The sequence below is a fragment of the Acanthaster planci genome, linkage group LG09 (genome assembly GCF_054643075.1).
Source record: "Acanthaster planci isolate LZ-2023a linkage group LG09, COTS_SCS, whole genome shotgun sequence".
NCBI classification, from domain to species: domain Eukaryota; kingdom Metazoa; phylum Echinodermata; class Asteroidea; order Valvatida; family Acanthasteridae; genus Acanthaster; species Acanthaster planci.
The window spans coordinates 294,029-310,587 of NC_141785.1; the positions used below are offsets into that span (position 1 = coordinate 294,029).

The following is a 16,559-nucleotide window of genomic DNA, read 5'->3' on the forward strand; positions in this document are numbered from 1 at the left end:
GTTTCACTAGGGAGGGCTCATTGTATAGAGCTTTGTGGGACGTAAAGATTTGGTAAGAAAAGATTCAACACAGAAAAAACTGGACTTTGATCACATCTAATATGCCACATGATAATCTACGAAAATGCAAACTGTCGGTAGTACACGCTCCATCAAAACAGCAAATTCACAGATTTATTAGCTTTATGAATAGCGCCCTCATATCTGCTCTTTTACGATACCAAACGCCTGCGACACCGCCTCTCATAATACTTTTTGTGCGACAATTATCCGGAACCAGTCCAACATGTACGCATGCGTTGTTTCCGCCATCTTGCCTCTGATTCTGAGCAAGGGAGGAGTTGATGGAGTTAAAAACCTGAGGAATTTAAGGATTATTTTTGTGACCAGAAACGCAGTGGAGAGGGGAGTATACATTTACTTCATCCCTGTGAGTATCTATGTGTGTTTGTGTTGATCTGATGCTCATATGACGATTTTAAGTTTGCTTTGCATTGGTTCGCATGGAATAACGCACGTTTAGTAACTTCCGTATTGTGTGGTAGGCCAGAAAAGTGGAAGCCCGAACGTACGTTGCAACTTGCAGTCCTTGCGTGCCATTCAAAAACATGACATTAATCATTAATTGGGGTTTGTTTGAGTCCGTCGAACTCCTCAGTAGGAAGGAATAATTTTTAAAGTGGAATTATTCCCTTCCCATGCAACAGACACAGTCAAAGGGCCTACATTTGGAAACCACAAAAGACATGAAAGGCACCCTGCACACTGCTGCACATGTCATGGAAGTGCCTTTTTGGCATGTTTGGTTTCCAGAAACCCAGTCACATCTCTGTCATGTCAGTCTTTATCAAGTTCGGATTGTAAGTTTGATCAAACTTAAAAATGTGACTGATGATGATTTTGACTGATATGGGTAAGCCTTGCATTAGGTTACTGGTGCCTGACAAGTTAACCAGGGGCTGTCTGGCAGTAGGCCAAGGTGTAGCTGTACCGGTGAACCAGGCTTTGTTATGACTGACATGACAGAGATCTACAGTACAGAAGCAATTGCTAACAATAGAAGACTCATTCACTGATTGATGATGCTTTGCGCTGACGTCTAGTCAGCTTGCTGAGATTCTGAGAAAGTCTTTAAAATTTCATCACAGCCAGGCTGGATGGTTCAATTCATCAGGCCTGTTCAGTGCAATCTTGTGCAAATTTAGTGTAGGCTACTGCATCCAGAGTTGATTTTGCCTTTGAATTAAGTGCATTCACAAGATAATGAACTCTGGACTGAGTACAATCAATTTCCCCAAGTGTCAAGATTGCGGGTAACTGTCTTGGTGGGGTGACTTGGAATTACTGATTTATTGCAGCATGTATACTGTATGTGTAGATTTTGCAGTTTTTATGACCTCCCTCCCCCATTTGATTTCCTTTTACTAATTTTGTGATGTTTTTATGTGCCCACTTTGTTATTGACAGTCGCAAAACCTTTGGAGTAATGTGCAATGTATTTCACAAAAGAGCCAGCTCTGTATTTATTCCTTTATCTTATCTTATTCACTGACAATGTATTAACAGCCGCTTTTACCAGCAAGCATGAAAAGAGCAATGCCGTGTAACTGCAGACATTTTATCAGACTATGAGGGACCTCATTATCATCTGTTTTATAAGTAATTCTTCAACCCAAGAAAGGTTTGGAAGAAAACAGCATAAGTAATTGAATACAGTTAATTCCACTTTCATTTTGTTGGTAAATCCCCTTCTTGTTTGTGACATACAATTAGGAATGAGGTTGGTTACAGTGTCATCCAATTCCCACTTTTAATCTAGAATTCTCAGCCTCCACCGCTCCCCCTAGGTCATTCTGTAAATGTTTGATCTGTAGTGTAATATTTCTCTCTCCCTGTTACATCTGATCAGTGTAATTTGACAATTAGATATACATGTACATGTTCGGTGTCATTGAAATGGACTGCAAATTATTTTTGTATGTTTTTCAGGTAATTTGCATTACTTTTCACTTTTGGAAATGAAAGGATTTATTCAAAACTTAGATATTATGTGCCAGATGTAAGTTACAGGAACAGGAAAAAATTTGGATCCCAACTTAATAGAAACTCTCCCTACATGTGGTACAGTAAGTAATGTACGTATGTACACTGTACATGTACCCGTACATGTTTAGATTGTATATTCTGAGAGTCATCCAACCTCATTCCTCATGAAGTAAAGTGACTGAATTACACGTAGGAGCTGGCCTCGGCCCTCCAAAATCAATGCATATTGTTATATGCAGATGTCCTGTGTCCTTCAAAATCAGCCCAAAATGTCAGTGTGGATCATTTGGGTTAACAGAGCCTGCGACTGTACATGTAAAGTAAGATCACGTCATTTATCCATAAGGTACTGTTCATGTACAGTGATTAGAAGTAGTACCCATCTGTTGCATGTAATTTGGAAAAGAACAGTGCTGAGTACACCTGCACATGTACTTTCTTGTTCATAATTTAATAATTTAATCTCGTTGTTGCTTTGAAAGAAAGGACTGTTTTCTGACATCTTGAGCCTATCTGGATGTTGGAAGTAATTCTAAATTCCACCTCAGCCTGCAGAACAGTTTATTGGAAAAACCAGACGTCTTGTATCATTTTTGCCTAAATTGGACTAAAACTTCAACTGGGCTGACTTGTCAAACAAATAAAATTTGAATAACATTTTAAACAAAGACACAAGAAGTGTTGTTTAAACTCCTCTCACATACATGTAGGCTGTGGAAAAATAACCTTAGTTTCATTTGTTCCCACTCTATGTACAGGATTCATGGCATTCCACACTGATGCAATGAAATACCCTACAGAGCGTTAATGCGTCCATGGTACACATACATTGCATTGCATTGACCTTCGAACTAGAGATGTAGTCGAGACACTGTGGAATTACTCAGTTGCACACATAAAAAAGCTTCACCCCATTTCTGAAGAACACTTTCAGAGGAATTTTGAGGTCGAGGTATCTGCTGGAAGTGAAGAATAATTTTGAGAATTATCATCGAAAAATCCTGATTCAGAGTGTTTTCACTGTGTGTTGAAATACAAATGCTTTCTCTGGTTTTTCTTGAACAGCTCAAAAAGAAAGTAATGTTCACGATGCTGCCTCGGGCAATGATGTACAGTATGTGTCATGAATGGATCATCGATTTCTGGATGAACTGGTCCAGAAACTTCCAGCTAATAAATCATGTACTGGTACAGTACACTACACATGTATGCCTCAGCTAACCCGTACCATTACAAAACCCAAAATAATCTGACAAATTACCTGGTGTGGTACATGTAACTATTCTCAAATAGGCTAATACATATATTTCTTTTGTCAGATGAATTTCATCCAACCATAAAAGAGCATGTTAAAATGATTAGTTATTTCTTGTTTTTTTGTGACCTTTGACAGCTGGGGATACCGGTAGATCACCCTGTTAGATCTCAAGAGCCCATTGACACATTTTTCTGAAATTTTGCAAGAGCCACTGGTGTTTCATCCGCGTGTGTTGTTCAATCACAGTGTAGATTCTACTTGACAAATTTGTTTCATTGCACTTATATATAATTCCACCAAAGTTCCCCAATTGTGTGTACCATTTTCACAGCCACTGAAATATGCATCTAAGGGCACACTGCATTGAAAAATGGATGCTTGTGTAAGCACGTACATGTATTTTTAGTTACTAAATCAATGATTGATTATTCTGTAACATTTTTCTGTTTGATTAATTTTAATCCATCCTATGAAATAAAGGTTTCTACATATTTCAAGGTGTGCAGGGAAATTAGGCAAAATTTCGTAAACCCCCAAATTTCGAGGTATTCCAAACACAAAACTTTCCACAAAATGTGCATGAAAGACAAAGATAGGCCCACTTACATAGGTAAGTGGTTGGAATGGATAAGACGTTCATGTATACATGTATAGTGATGATCTTTGATGATCTTAAGACATATCACTTACATTGTGAATCTTTATTGTTGCTGATTTACATACAAATCCTGCCCAAAAATCCAGTGTTAGATTAATTGAAACCACACTTCATGAATACCTGGGACAGTTTTTCTATTCCTGTTGTTGGAAACACATCACATGACCATGTATTAACATTTGATAATGCCCGCTGAGAAGTGATAATGCCCGCTGCATAAATCACATGCTGGCACATGGATACGAGACAGTTTGATCGGGTCTGATTGGTCAGGAGTTCGTGTGCACAAGACCCGCACGTGTGCTCCAAGTTCATCGAAGGGGTTTCTGTTGGAAAACTTGCAAACGGAATATACCATAAAATGGATGGGGGTGTTTGGGAAAATGAAAGTAAAGTTTTAGAACAAAATTTTAGGAAATCCATCATATGTTGACTTCTTTTGACTCTCTGAATAAAAAAGTATTCATGAATGGGAATAAATATTTGCTCGGCCAGTCTTAAACTAATGTTTTAGACCTTGCTCAAGATAACGAACACTGATAATGCATTTGCCTGCGGCTCAGGCATTAGTTGCATCCATTCTCCTGAGCCGGTCTCAAACGCATCTTTAAGACCGGCCAAGCACACATTTATTCCCCTGTCGAAAAGGGGACTATTAACCACCTGCTGCCGGGTTGTTTGAAAAATGCAGTTTACACAATTGGGACATTTTCAAGATTTTCAGTTTTCAAAATTCTTTCAAAATTCATCATTTCAATTAATGGATGTTTACACCCACATGAATTACTGTCTGGTGGCCACTCTAGTCTGACAGACAAAATCCATTGATGCCCAGGTATTTCAGCCAGGCCTGCAGCCTGGTAAAAAGTGCCCAGATTGTGTGGTGTTATGTAAGTTTCTTTTGTTCACGAACCTGGCATAGTGCGCTGCTGATGTCTTTTCAATGGGGGCCAGATTAGCGTGCAGTGGTGCTGTGTGGCTCATCGCTGCGGTGGTGGAGCGCTTTTGTCCACGGTGGTAATCCGCTCGCACTAAATGCCCCAAACCGTGGTATACTGTTTCAAAACAAGGCTGGATTTTTTCCACTAGTGAGAGTGAAAAAATGGTGGTAATGCCCAGCAGTCTGGTCTTTTGTTCCGAGAATGGTCAATTGTTACACTTACAGGGCCCAGTTCGCTTTGTCTGATTTCGGAGACCCCGGCCATGTGTATAAACACATCCGAAACTGGGCACCCCAGCAGGAAGTGGTTGATACCCAGCCATCAAAAATTGATGTCATTCAATAAAGTCAATCATTGTGGCCTAGGAAAACAAGTCCTATGGTTTGAGAGGAAGGAATTTTCCATACTCGTACACCACTGGTAGTTAAAATGTACGTACATTGGCATGTACACTTATGTTCATGTACCATACACAAAGAGTAATATGTTGTTGAACATTAACTGTTAACGTTAATACTCTATCATGACCATTACGTTTATTATAACTGAAGTTTTTACACTGTATTATTGAAGGATCCGACAACTCAGAAAATCTGTGTTGACATGCTGTTTTGTCCCCAACAACCCAGTTATCTTGTGCTCTTTGTGGGCATTGGGCGAACCTTTCCTAACACAAACAACACAAATGATGTGTCACACTCGGGTATAGTGCACAATTACATGTACATGTACATGTACACTGTACAGTCTTTTAATTAATGACTGTGATGATTTGTTGCATTTTTGTCAAGTACTTTACCTTTTGTATTTTGAATACAAAGATAAAGCAAGCATTGCTTCTCTTGAATCAAAGCAAAATCTGCGGAGGCCAGATTAAAGAATTGCAGAGCTTTCATCTTTTATTGAAAAAAAATAAGAATATAAAAACCATACTGCCAAACCCAGGGCCTAACTCTAATATGTTCATCGTCTGCGTAATGCTCGTTTATTATGAACTTTAGTTTGAAAGCAAACCAGATTGGTATATGTGCCCACAACTTTATGTACATGTACATGTATACAATCTGCTTCCTAAATTCACACATTCTTTAACCATTTAACCAATACTGCTAGGACTATTGAAAATTTTTCGAAAAAAATTCAGAGTTTAAAAACACTGCCTTCCAGTAAGTGCACTGAAGAAACCTACCGTACCTGTAATTTTTCTACAGTGTACCAAACATGGTTATGAAACACAGCTACATGTCATCTCTTTCTTGGCCCAATGTAGTGTACATGCATAAGACCCTATATGCAAATTGGAAACAGAAACAGTGTAGTTGCTTTAGTAATTTGTTTGCAGTTATGACAATCTGATGAAACAACAGCTAGCAGTGTTCACTACACAACAAAGAATGGCTGTTTGGCCCAATAACTTCTTATTTCTCCAGATGTGAAATCATTCAGATACACTGCAATTCCACCCTAAAGATAATCACAGTATTCCTCCTTTGTTACGTGCGGCATGCCTGGTAAATGCCTAATAAAGGAATCAAAGGGTTACAGTTGTGTACCAGTGGGAATTTTCCTCAAAACACCAATCTTCACCCATTCATTGTTTCAGCGTGACATTTTGCCTAAAAGGAAGATTGAGAATCAGGACCACAAAGAGAATGAAGCAGCAGTGTTTATAGTTAACATAATTAGGCAGTGCAGAGGTCATTTGGAGAAGCGTGGGAAATATAGGCAAGAATTTGCCGTGCATCAAAGAGGCATAGGGAAAAAGTGAGTAGCTGGAATCCCAGCAATGCTGTTAATGTTATATGCCGTCCAGCCGGCCCAGACAATTTATCCGTACAGCAATAATTTATCTGTGATGTGCAGACTGTTCGGTCTGTGGATGACTATTGGTGGATGCCATGTACATGTACATTGTAGACCTTAGACTTCCTCTCACTTTCTCCTTATTCTTTGTCTAAATGTTTAAGAACATGTGTCATGATGTGCAGTTCTGTTTTGGAACTGGGCTCTTGCAGTGCTTTCTCATGCAGCTCACTACTCAGACTGTCCTGCATGCTAGTGGTGTACACATTGTATGTCTACATGTACTGTGCAGTTTTCTTGATAGCTATAAAGATCAGGCTTTAGTTACCAGAGGTCATGAGCAGTATTAGGCCTACCCTTTAAATTATCATTCACTTTGAACATTTGAAACATCAGTAACCGGTTCAGTACCGAGATGTACTGCAATGAGTTTCAAGTACATGTACAACATTGTTACATGTACTGTATGTACATGTACATTTATGTGGACGTTCATGTGCAAAATGTGCATACTTGAACTGGGTCTACATGTATGTACATGTATTGTCAATCATATGGTACCGTACCATTAACTGAAGGTATGGTAATGTACCATTAACTGAAGGTATGGTACCGTACCATTAACCGAAGGTATGGTACCATACCATAAACTGAAGGTATGGCACCGTACCATTAACAGAGGGTATGGTACCGTACCATTAACAGAAGGTACATGTATGGTACCGTACCATTAACTGAAGGTACGGTACTGTACCATTAACTGAAGGTATGGTACCATACCATAAACTGAAGGTACATGTATACATGTACATACATGTACCTTTACATCATAGTAAGCCACTGCAGTATTCTGTAAACATGAATATTTTCTAATTTGGACATTAGAACGAATACAGGAGATTAATACAAGCATGATACATGTACAAACAAGGCACTGCCTGCCTAATGTATCGATAGACGTTGGGGACTGTGGTGGTCACATCTGCTGACTGGAATTTTTCCATGCAACTAAACTGTAGCTTAATAGCAGGAAGATGAAAGCATAATTTACACAAAAGTTGGAGCACAAGAATACTTTGAAACTGTGTTCCCTCCAAGTTGATCATGCTTTGTACCGGCACACTGGTACATGTGTACATGTAATGCAGAGGAGACCTCTTTTGGTGGTGCCCCCTTTCTCAGATTGGTATCATGGATTGTTTCATTCTGAAACTGATCTACATGTATCTCTACAAATATGTACATGAACATTGAAATACGACTCTTGTACATGTTTGTGTACACACTGTTATGTACATGTACCGCTACACAGATCAAGGTCTCTGAATGACCTCATGGAAATCACTGAATTTCAGTAGCTTTTTTCATTTCTAACTTTCATTTGTGTGCATGATTTTTACATTATCCATTGTCAGACATGAACATGTACAATGTACGGGTACTTTTTGTCATTTGGGAGGTCTAGTGGTACCCTTCATGTCCATGTATCTTAGGGGTGTGCATTTGCGGGTATTTTTAGAACCGGGTACCGGTTTTTTGTTAACATCGGGTATCCGGGTACCCGGAAAAGAGATCGCCTAATAACAAATGGCATTGCGCGCGACCCGGTGGATCATGTACCCGAAACACGGTTCTTTTTGGTACATAGGAAGCAAGCAGAATATTGTTCTAAACGTTGGAGTTAATCTCTCCTACCTTTTTATCAAACGAAATTGTTACCTTCAGTTTGCAAATTTTTTGTGGGTGTATGAAACAGAAAAACAAATCTTCACGGGGAACGTCAGAAAAGAGAACAGAGCTGCAAACCACCTACATGATACACGCACCTGCAAACGCTCAAAGGAAATGTCCCGGATGCTGCTTGACCACGCACACGCGGAACGCATGTGGCGTGCACAAATGGTGAGCTCTGGTCGTGTCACGTGGGACCAGATCAGTGCTATGTACGTCACGGGTTAAAAGGCTTACAGTTTTATGTACAAAAATACCACCGTAACTCGAACAATGCCCACACCATTACATCCACTTATTTTGAAGTTTCTGATTAAAAAAACGCCACCAAAATGCTTCAAACGGCGTTAAAAGTATCGGAAGTCTATATAGGGTCAGGAGTCATCCCAAGTTCATTTCTTTTCTGACGAGGACCAGCATGTTGCATAATTATATATCAACGTAGCTGCAACTGTGTAATCCTGGCTTTTAAGACGCTGAAACTAACCTGACTGCAACGCGGGCCCAATTGTAGTGCCCTTCAGGCAGTCCAATCGCTGACACTGCAGCGGCCATGTGACCATAAAAAGAAAGGTCATGTGACCACACATGGGGAAGCCCAAGTGAAAAAATAGCAGCGCTTCAAGTTGTTAAATGACTAAGCAATACGAAAGTTTTGCCACACGAAGGTACGTACCACGATGAAGTGGTTTAGTCTAATAAATATTTTTTCAGGATAACTCCATTACCCTGAGGTTCAGTTGTCGAGATTTTAATGTATAGTACTTCGACAAGTGACATTTGATTGGCCGACTGTATTATGACTTGCACCTGTCAACATTTCCTTTTTTTCGAGTGAAAAAATACTTGGATTTGAAATACTTTAGTACATGTACATACAGAAAACATCATTCCTGATCTTTTGGTCAATTCCTCATCCACAGTTCCGCTGAATCACTGAGGAAATTCAAGTTGCTTTAATTTAAAAATAATTTTGAAACGGAATATTTCTTGGTATAAAACTTAACTAAACTGGTTCTCTGACTCTTTGGGTTTGTAGCGCACATTTAGTGCTTTGATTATAAAAAGGGACCGATCAACCACACAATTTGTGCGTGATCACTACTTACTGCACGCCGAGTGGAGTCCCAGTAGCGCTGGAATATAACACAGTCCGCTCTCGCTTCGTCGTCAATCCCGACATAAAGTAAGTTTCATTCATATTGTTTTATTTGACTAAAATACTCTTAATTCAAACAGTAAGCACTGCTTATTCCGCACAAAAGTCATTTAGGCCGACAGGGTTTGATAGTTACAAATACAGTCATGCAAGTGTACATCAACAGCGCTACCCCCTCATAAGACAAAACTCCTTCGGTCTCTTGTTCATATAGGTTTGATACAGTCATTTTCCGAGTTCCGGATCGCGAAAATTATTCACTAAGACTTCAGCTAAAAATCCTCAAATTCGATTGGAATATGGTCAGAAGTCAACTTTGTGTTTTGGATATACTTCAATTTTTTTTTTCAAAATCTAAGCTTTTATATTTGGACTCACAGGATCGATCGACGAAAGTGACGATGACACCTTTCCTAGTTTTGGATCGGTTTAGGATCAAGACAAAAACGTCTTCACAAATAAAAAGTAACCATACGAAAATCCATTTTCAGCCAAAACCATTGTAAAAAGTTGCTTTTCTAATAGAGAATCTTTTAATTTTGAGAAAAATAGATGAAAGATAAGAATTCCAATGAATTAAAAAGGTAGAAATTGCGTAAGGTTTGACTCGACTTTTCAACTGTACAGTGAGCTATCAACGTTACCCTCCCCGCGCCGCACAGTTGACGAACCCATTATGTCACGTACATTTCTGCTGCGCCCGTGTAGTTGAGTTCGCAACGACTTTGCGTGGTAACGCCGCGCGATCCGAGAGTAGGGGAAAAGCTTGCAGTTTTCGGTAAATTACAAAAACGGAAACTCTAAAAAAGTAATTTTGATTAAGCAGACAATAGATGCAAAGGTTTATATGACTATTCAATTTAAAGAAATATTTAAAATCACACGTAGCGAGTGACCTATCGCCCGTGAATTTTAGTGGTTTTTTCGCTCTTGTGAACTAGGAAATTCCGGAACTAGGAAAACGACTTGCGGTACAATGGGCGGAGTGGGTAATAAAATTAGCTGTCGATCTCCGAATTCAAGTTTCATGTATGACCGCAGGACCGGGTTTTCATCGGCACGGTGGTTTTTCATGAAGTCTGTCCTTCAGTAAGAAATTTCACAGACATTTTATGCATGAATGCTTGTTCCTAATTTAGTTACTTTTTTACGGGTACCCGGCCCGGAAAAATGGAACCGCGTTTTGAAATCGACGGGCGGGTACCCGGGTACCCGGCACAGGCCTAATGTATCTTTTAGTTATTCTGGCATAAATATCCTGGGAAAGTGCAGCCTGTACTCCCTGCCATGCATGTACATTGTACTTGAAGTTCAGGATCTTACCTTTTGTAACAGAAACATTAAATACATGTAAACAATAGTTAAGACAATTAGTCATAACAAATATGCTGACAGTATTGGTACAAGAAATGTTATGCACCACCTGTCCCCTCACTACCCTCATTAAAAGTTCAACCAAGTTTACATGCACACGGCTGTACCCAACAGTATTGTACATGTAGAGTGTAATGTAAAACTTGATGTTTGCAGTGCTCATGTTCATGTTAAGTACAAACAGGTACTGTACATGTACACGTAAGGGAACTTACATGTACATGTATGTAAAGTGAAGCAAATCTCTTTGTCTTTTTCATGTATTTTGGAACTGATTAGTTGGGTACTGGCATGCTATCTGCAGTGTGCACTTGTACATGTGCATGTTTGCATTGTGTACCAGTACATGCATAACCTGGTGATGCAGGCAGTAATGTTGTGACTATGGAAGGCCAAGGATGCTACTCTGTATATGTAGGGGTCCATACAGTATGCGGATTTAGCCATCTGTGTCCTATTCAAAGCCAGCTATTACTCATCAGATAGCAATGCTGCATACATAGATACTGGCTGTGTAGCCTGCACCAGCCAATGCATGGGTGTATTTATTGGTATTACTGCACAGTTATGAACAATCATCTAGTTGTATGGTCTGATCAGTGAAAATTATATGGTCAGCTAGATTCTTGGAACTGGTGTTGGTTTGTAATGATATGCAGAAAAAATTGCAATCAATGAAGGGCTTGTTCAGTTCATGGATTTCAAACGTATAAATTACCACAATTTTGGGTGTGGTTTGTCTCTTCAATTTATACTTTTGTACAAATTAGTTCCTTACAAATTAGTTCTGTACAAACCGAATGCAAAGGACTTTGATGTCTGTACATGTACGTGTAGCATTTTCTGTTGGATACACAGTCGACAAATAAGGACTGTTTCAGGTCATCACTGTCAAAGTAAAGATGTATTCTAGACATTTCTGGACAGTTTTACTCCCTTGATAGTCAATAATTCTTTGTCAGTCTCTTAAAAAGGAATTCCAACAGCACCTACATGTACATGTACATGTACGTACCTATCCAGGAAATGAGTCTGATTAAAATATGACAAGATCATCTCCCCAAATAAATATTAATAAATGGCTCAGCTTTCCTACATGTACGTATTTCTGGTAGAAAAAATGTCACAAACATGGGCCGCCACGAAGGCTTCTATCATCGATTTCAGAAAAACTCATTACTCAGAAACACTCATGAAATGTCATAAAATGTCATGTTGAAATTCCAGAGTTAACACAACATGTAAAGGATGCTTGGCTTTTACGTGTAAGTGCCGCGGTGGAGGCTAGCTCAAAATGCTATGTTCTTGTCTACTCATTGATTGTTCCATCCATCAGTTTTCCATGGTTGATTTTTTCATGAAAACATACATGTACCCAAGCGTTGTGTAGTTGATGGTTAAAGTCGGAATTGCCCCGCAAAACTTAGACTCGGCCATTTTCATGGTCTCCAATATGTCCGACCTGTCTGCGTGATATGTACTGTACATGTATATTCACATTGACTTGTGCCAGGACAAAGTTTGACAATGACAATGAGGCTAGATTTCTAAACTCCCTGTGGTTACAAATGAGTGATAGGCCATAGGATTTTCAGTCTTGTTCATATGAATCCATCGTCTTCAGAAGCAAGCTAACTGAGAAGAATGATGAGGGGAAAGCATGTGGACTGCCCCACCAATCGCATGATGTGTGCAGCAGCAGTGCCTTTCGTTTGATGTACCAATATCGGTTGTGGTGGCTGGACATCAATGGGTTAATCATCATCTCTGCCACAGGGATCAGATCCACTTTCACTTTGGGATCTTGGCATGCCTCACTGTTTTGGTGACAAAATGAGGATTTTACACGCGGAAGACATGCAGTGGTTCTGGATTTGTCCTACTAAATCCGAATTGCTCAAAAAGAAAAGCTACTGGTGCTTATTAAGTTGTCTGATACCACATTTTCGGTGCCGTTTTTAAAGTTAAAATGTAAGCTTGTTGTGCAAATTTTATGTTCATGAAATTTCTAGAAGAGGAATTTGGGTCAGCTTTTCGACTTACACTTTGATATGCACCGGGTTTGACAAAAATCAAAATCATGTACATGTATGCACATTTTTCATACTTGAAAATCATTTAAACTCTTGTTTTGAATGTCTGTCATGTTGAAATGAAGTTTTGAATCTCCATTTTATGAAAATTGTCCAAAAGCTGAACGTATACTTTTGTACTTTCGGATTGCACAAGCAAGTACAAACATTATGTATTATACATGTTATATGTATATGGTGCAGTGAACTCAACCACGCATGCTGGACAGATTCATATATGATACATGTACATGTACATTGGGTTTGTCAACCGTGTGGTGCAGTGGATAAGATACCGGTAGATACTGTAGCTCACTGTGCAGCTGGAAAAGTCACGTTGAAACTTCTCTTTTTTTTATTTGTTGGAATTGTGAAATATGAATTAATTTTCAGAAGTTTTAGATATATTCTTCAGTAGATCAGCTTGTTACAGTATGGCTGAAGATTGGATTACTTGTTTGATTAAGTTTTATGCCTGAAGAAGTTGTTAAAGTAATCTGGAGCTGATGAAACTGGTTTCAGATTTCTGCCCGATTTTTTTTGGAAAGAGAGTGCCACTTATTTCTCAGGTGCTCTTCTGTCAATTTCTCCATTACATTTGGGTTTTGGAGGGCTTATCTACAGTATCTCAAGAACCCTCTAATGTAAATTTGTACAATGTACATGTACATGTATGTGTCAAAGTCTACGTGTACACATGTACATGTACATGTACACTTACCGGTATATGCTGTACATGTACTGTATGGGATATAATTTGTATGAGAGGCTTGGAGTTCATCCATAGACTCTCTACTTGTCATCATTACATTCCATCCACTCAGCAATTTCTAAGCAGGTTCAGTGCCTTTTTGTTCTGGAGTTATTGTTTAGAATGTGTGTTTTTAAATCTACATGTAGCATGCAAACTGGTAACGTTATGATGCTTTATGGTGCAATACTTGCATGCAGGGTATGTGTAAGAAAAAATGTCATATTGCCCTTGAGTTTTTCTTGTGTTTATTGGAACTCAAACAACAAACTACACTGTGTGATATTGGCAGTGTAACTCCTGTAGAATGCACACTGTACATGTACAATGTACATGTACTTCAGCAGGTCAACGTGAAATTGTTGGAATGTGAGATTTTCAATGTACATGTAGGATGATTTCCTCATTCCAAAAAGGTACAGTGTACTTTGCCCTGCACACTGTCCTGCAAGAACTTCAAAACATGAGGGTTGTCTAACCCTGACATGCATACATGTAAGTGTGTACATTTATATGTACGCGGTATTAGTCAAATGAATGTGGGTCCACTGTTGTGTGTACATTGTATTGTATGATGTCAGGTCAATAATGTCTATCAGAAGTTTCATGTACATGTATGGTACGTAACGAACATAGCAATGATGTCTGGTTGACTTGCGATGGAATAAGCAAATTCTGAAAATTGTGAGCTCTTGAATTTTTTTCCCCTTTGTTTTCCAATACTAATGTAGGAAAGGTTCTGGTTGCAAGTCTGGTACCTGTACATGTACTGTTAAAACATTGCTGGACCCTACATCCATGCTATGTTGAATGTAAGTTGACTGTAGCAGTCACTGTGGCTGAGTTCGGGCGGCTTGTTCCTGTATGTTCACGAACGGCTCGATTTGTTGTTCATTGGTCGGCGGCTTGAACGCCGGGAACAAACAACCGGTTATCGTTGGTAGTTAGTGACAAGCAACATGCAACATGGCGGCGTTCATTTACATGTAGGCTACGTTATTCGAGAGTTAATGTTTGGATGGACTGAATTCTTTTCTATATAAACAGGAACATTCATTTCTGTGTTACGGAAAATAATAATATTAATTTTGCAAAACTTCCCATTGACTGTGGCTTTGGAAGCCATCTCTCTACTTTTTGCAGCTGTTCAAAAATCAAAATTTCACAAGTTTTTCTGTGTGTTCCTGTAAAATCCTGATGAGGAGGTGGTGTGTAATCCAGTTCTGAGCACAGTGTCTTGAGTTGTGTTCCCGCCGTTCGAGCACGAGAACAAGCAACCCGTGTCAAGAACAGGCCGCCCGAACTCGACCTGCATGTTGTTCATTGTACATGTACATTTTCCGCACAGATCTTCTATATGGATCATTCTATAAAGTCAGGTGCCAAAAGTGTGACATTTTTGTGTCCCTGTTTTACACCTCATATGTACAATGTGACATAGAAATATCACTCATATTGATGGTTGGCAGGTAATTTGCATTCATTCATCACTCTTGGAAATTAGAGAATGTGCTCTGAACTTAGATTATGCCAGATGTGATAGGGACACAAAAATATTGGACTTCTAATCTATAGAATGACCCATTTAGATGTTACTGGTCAGAAAACAAGACTGGCATCAGAATATCAGGTTGACGTACATGTACGGGGTACCACAACACATGTACATGTACCCCTGTATATATGTAATGATACATGTATTGACTGTACTGTACCAGTATGAACTGCTACATGTTCTATACACCTGTTTTTATAACAAGTATTCAAATGGACCAGTATTAGAATGCATGTACTATAAATTTGTACATGCAGGGTTAGAAAATGTGTCGCAGAGCAAATTTGGCCAGTTTTTTTTTTATTCATTGGATTGTGAACATACAGTACATGTAACACAAAGTTTGGCTGGGTCAGAGGGTGAAAAAAAAGAAAACATTTTAAAAATCCTTTCTTTTTTACTACAACTACCGAAATTTGTTTTGGCAGACCTAATACATTTGCATCAGGAGGAATTTAAATACAGTTGTTTTTGTGTTTTTCAATTTTTTTAAAAAAATACTTAAATCCTATTGTTTGGAAAGAAGGTCAGCACTAGTTTTGCAAGGCTTCAAGGCAAAACTGAACGAGCTGTGCTTGGATTTTCAAAAGTGAACAGCGTTTTTCTTGATTTTTCTTGATGCATTGAACTCAAAACTTGGAACAAGGCAATGGAAATTCAAATTGGCCGATTTTGAAAACTTGCAGCAAGTGCAAATGGTTTCCTCTACCTTAAATACTGTAAGTTCAACTTGAAGTAGCTTATCATCATCTCGCATGACCACATATACAGAACTTTGGCTGACATGAAGCGCAAGCTACATTTAGATCATGTTCATTTCACCAAGGTTTGTTACTAGATGTTCATCACATTCTTGCTCGTGATTCTCTCGAAGTGTTTATATCATCAAAACATTCTTCACCTGTTTTGATTTCGTTTTCAAATGATCTGTTGGTTTGTAATTCAGTAATTTGTCATTTGTTATATTCTATTCAATTGTTTTCAGATCCAGTTTCTTAAAAATCATTCTGCGTGGCAGTATGCACTGTGTATAAAGAATAGACTGTCTGCCAGAACTACGTTTAAATATCAGTTTGGTTTGAACGATAAATTGCAAGGAAGAGACAATTTAAGAACAAAAAATGAGCTCATCAATTCCAATGGTTTACTTGCATCTTAATATTGATTACTGCTGGATCAGCTGCGGGTACATGCACATGTGTACTGCAGAA

The 16,559-nt window shown here is 38.9% G+C and overlaps 1 protein-coding gene across 5 annotated transcripts in view; it reads left to right on the plus strand.

Annotated features, from left to right (window-relative positions):
- The first annotated feature begins 281 nt into the window (after window positions 1-281).
- The window catches only part of LOC110982281 (serine/threonine-protein kinase TAO1-like), a 58,705-nt gene continuing 42,427 nt past the window's right edge, over window positions 282-16,559 (plus strand). For 2 of the 5 annotated variants that reach the window (XM_022240589.2, XM_022240592.2), the window contains exon 1: window positions 292-430. Coding sequence is in view for 1 of the 5 variants with exons in the window: in XM_087140999.1 (XP_086997125.1) it covers window positions 287-430 (144 nt within the window). In the remaining 4 variants the exon portion in view is untranslated. Of the gene's footprint in view, window positions 431-9,476; window positions 9,624-16,559 lie in introns of all 5 variants that reach the window. The other 3 variants (XM_087140998.1, XM_087140999.1, XM_022240590.2) reach the window with 3 other exon arrangements.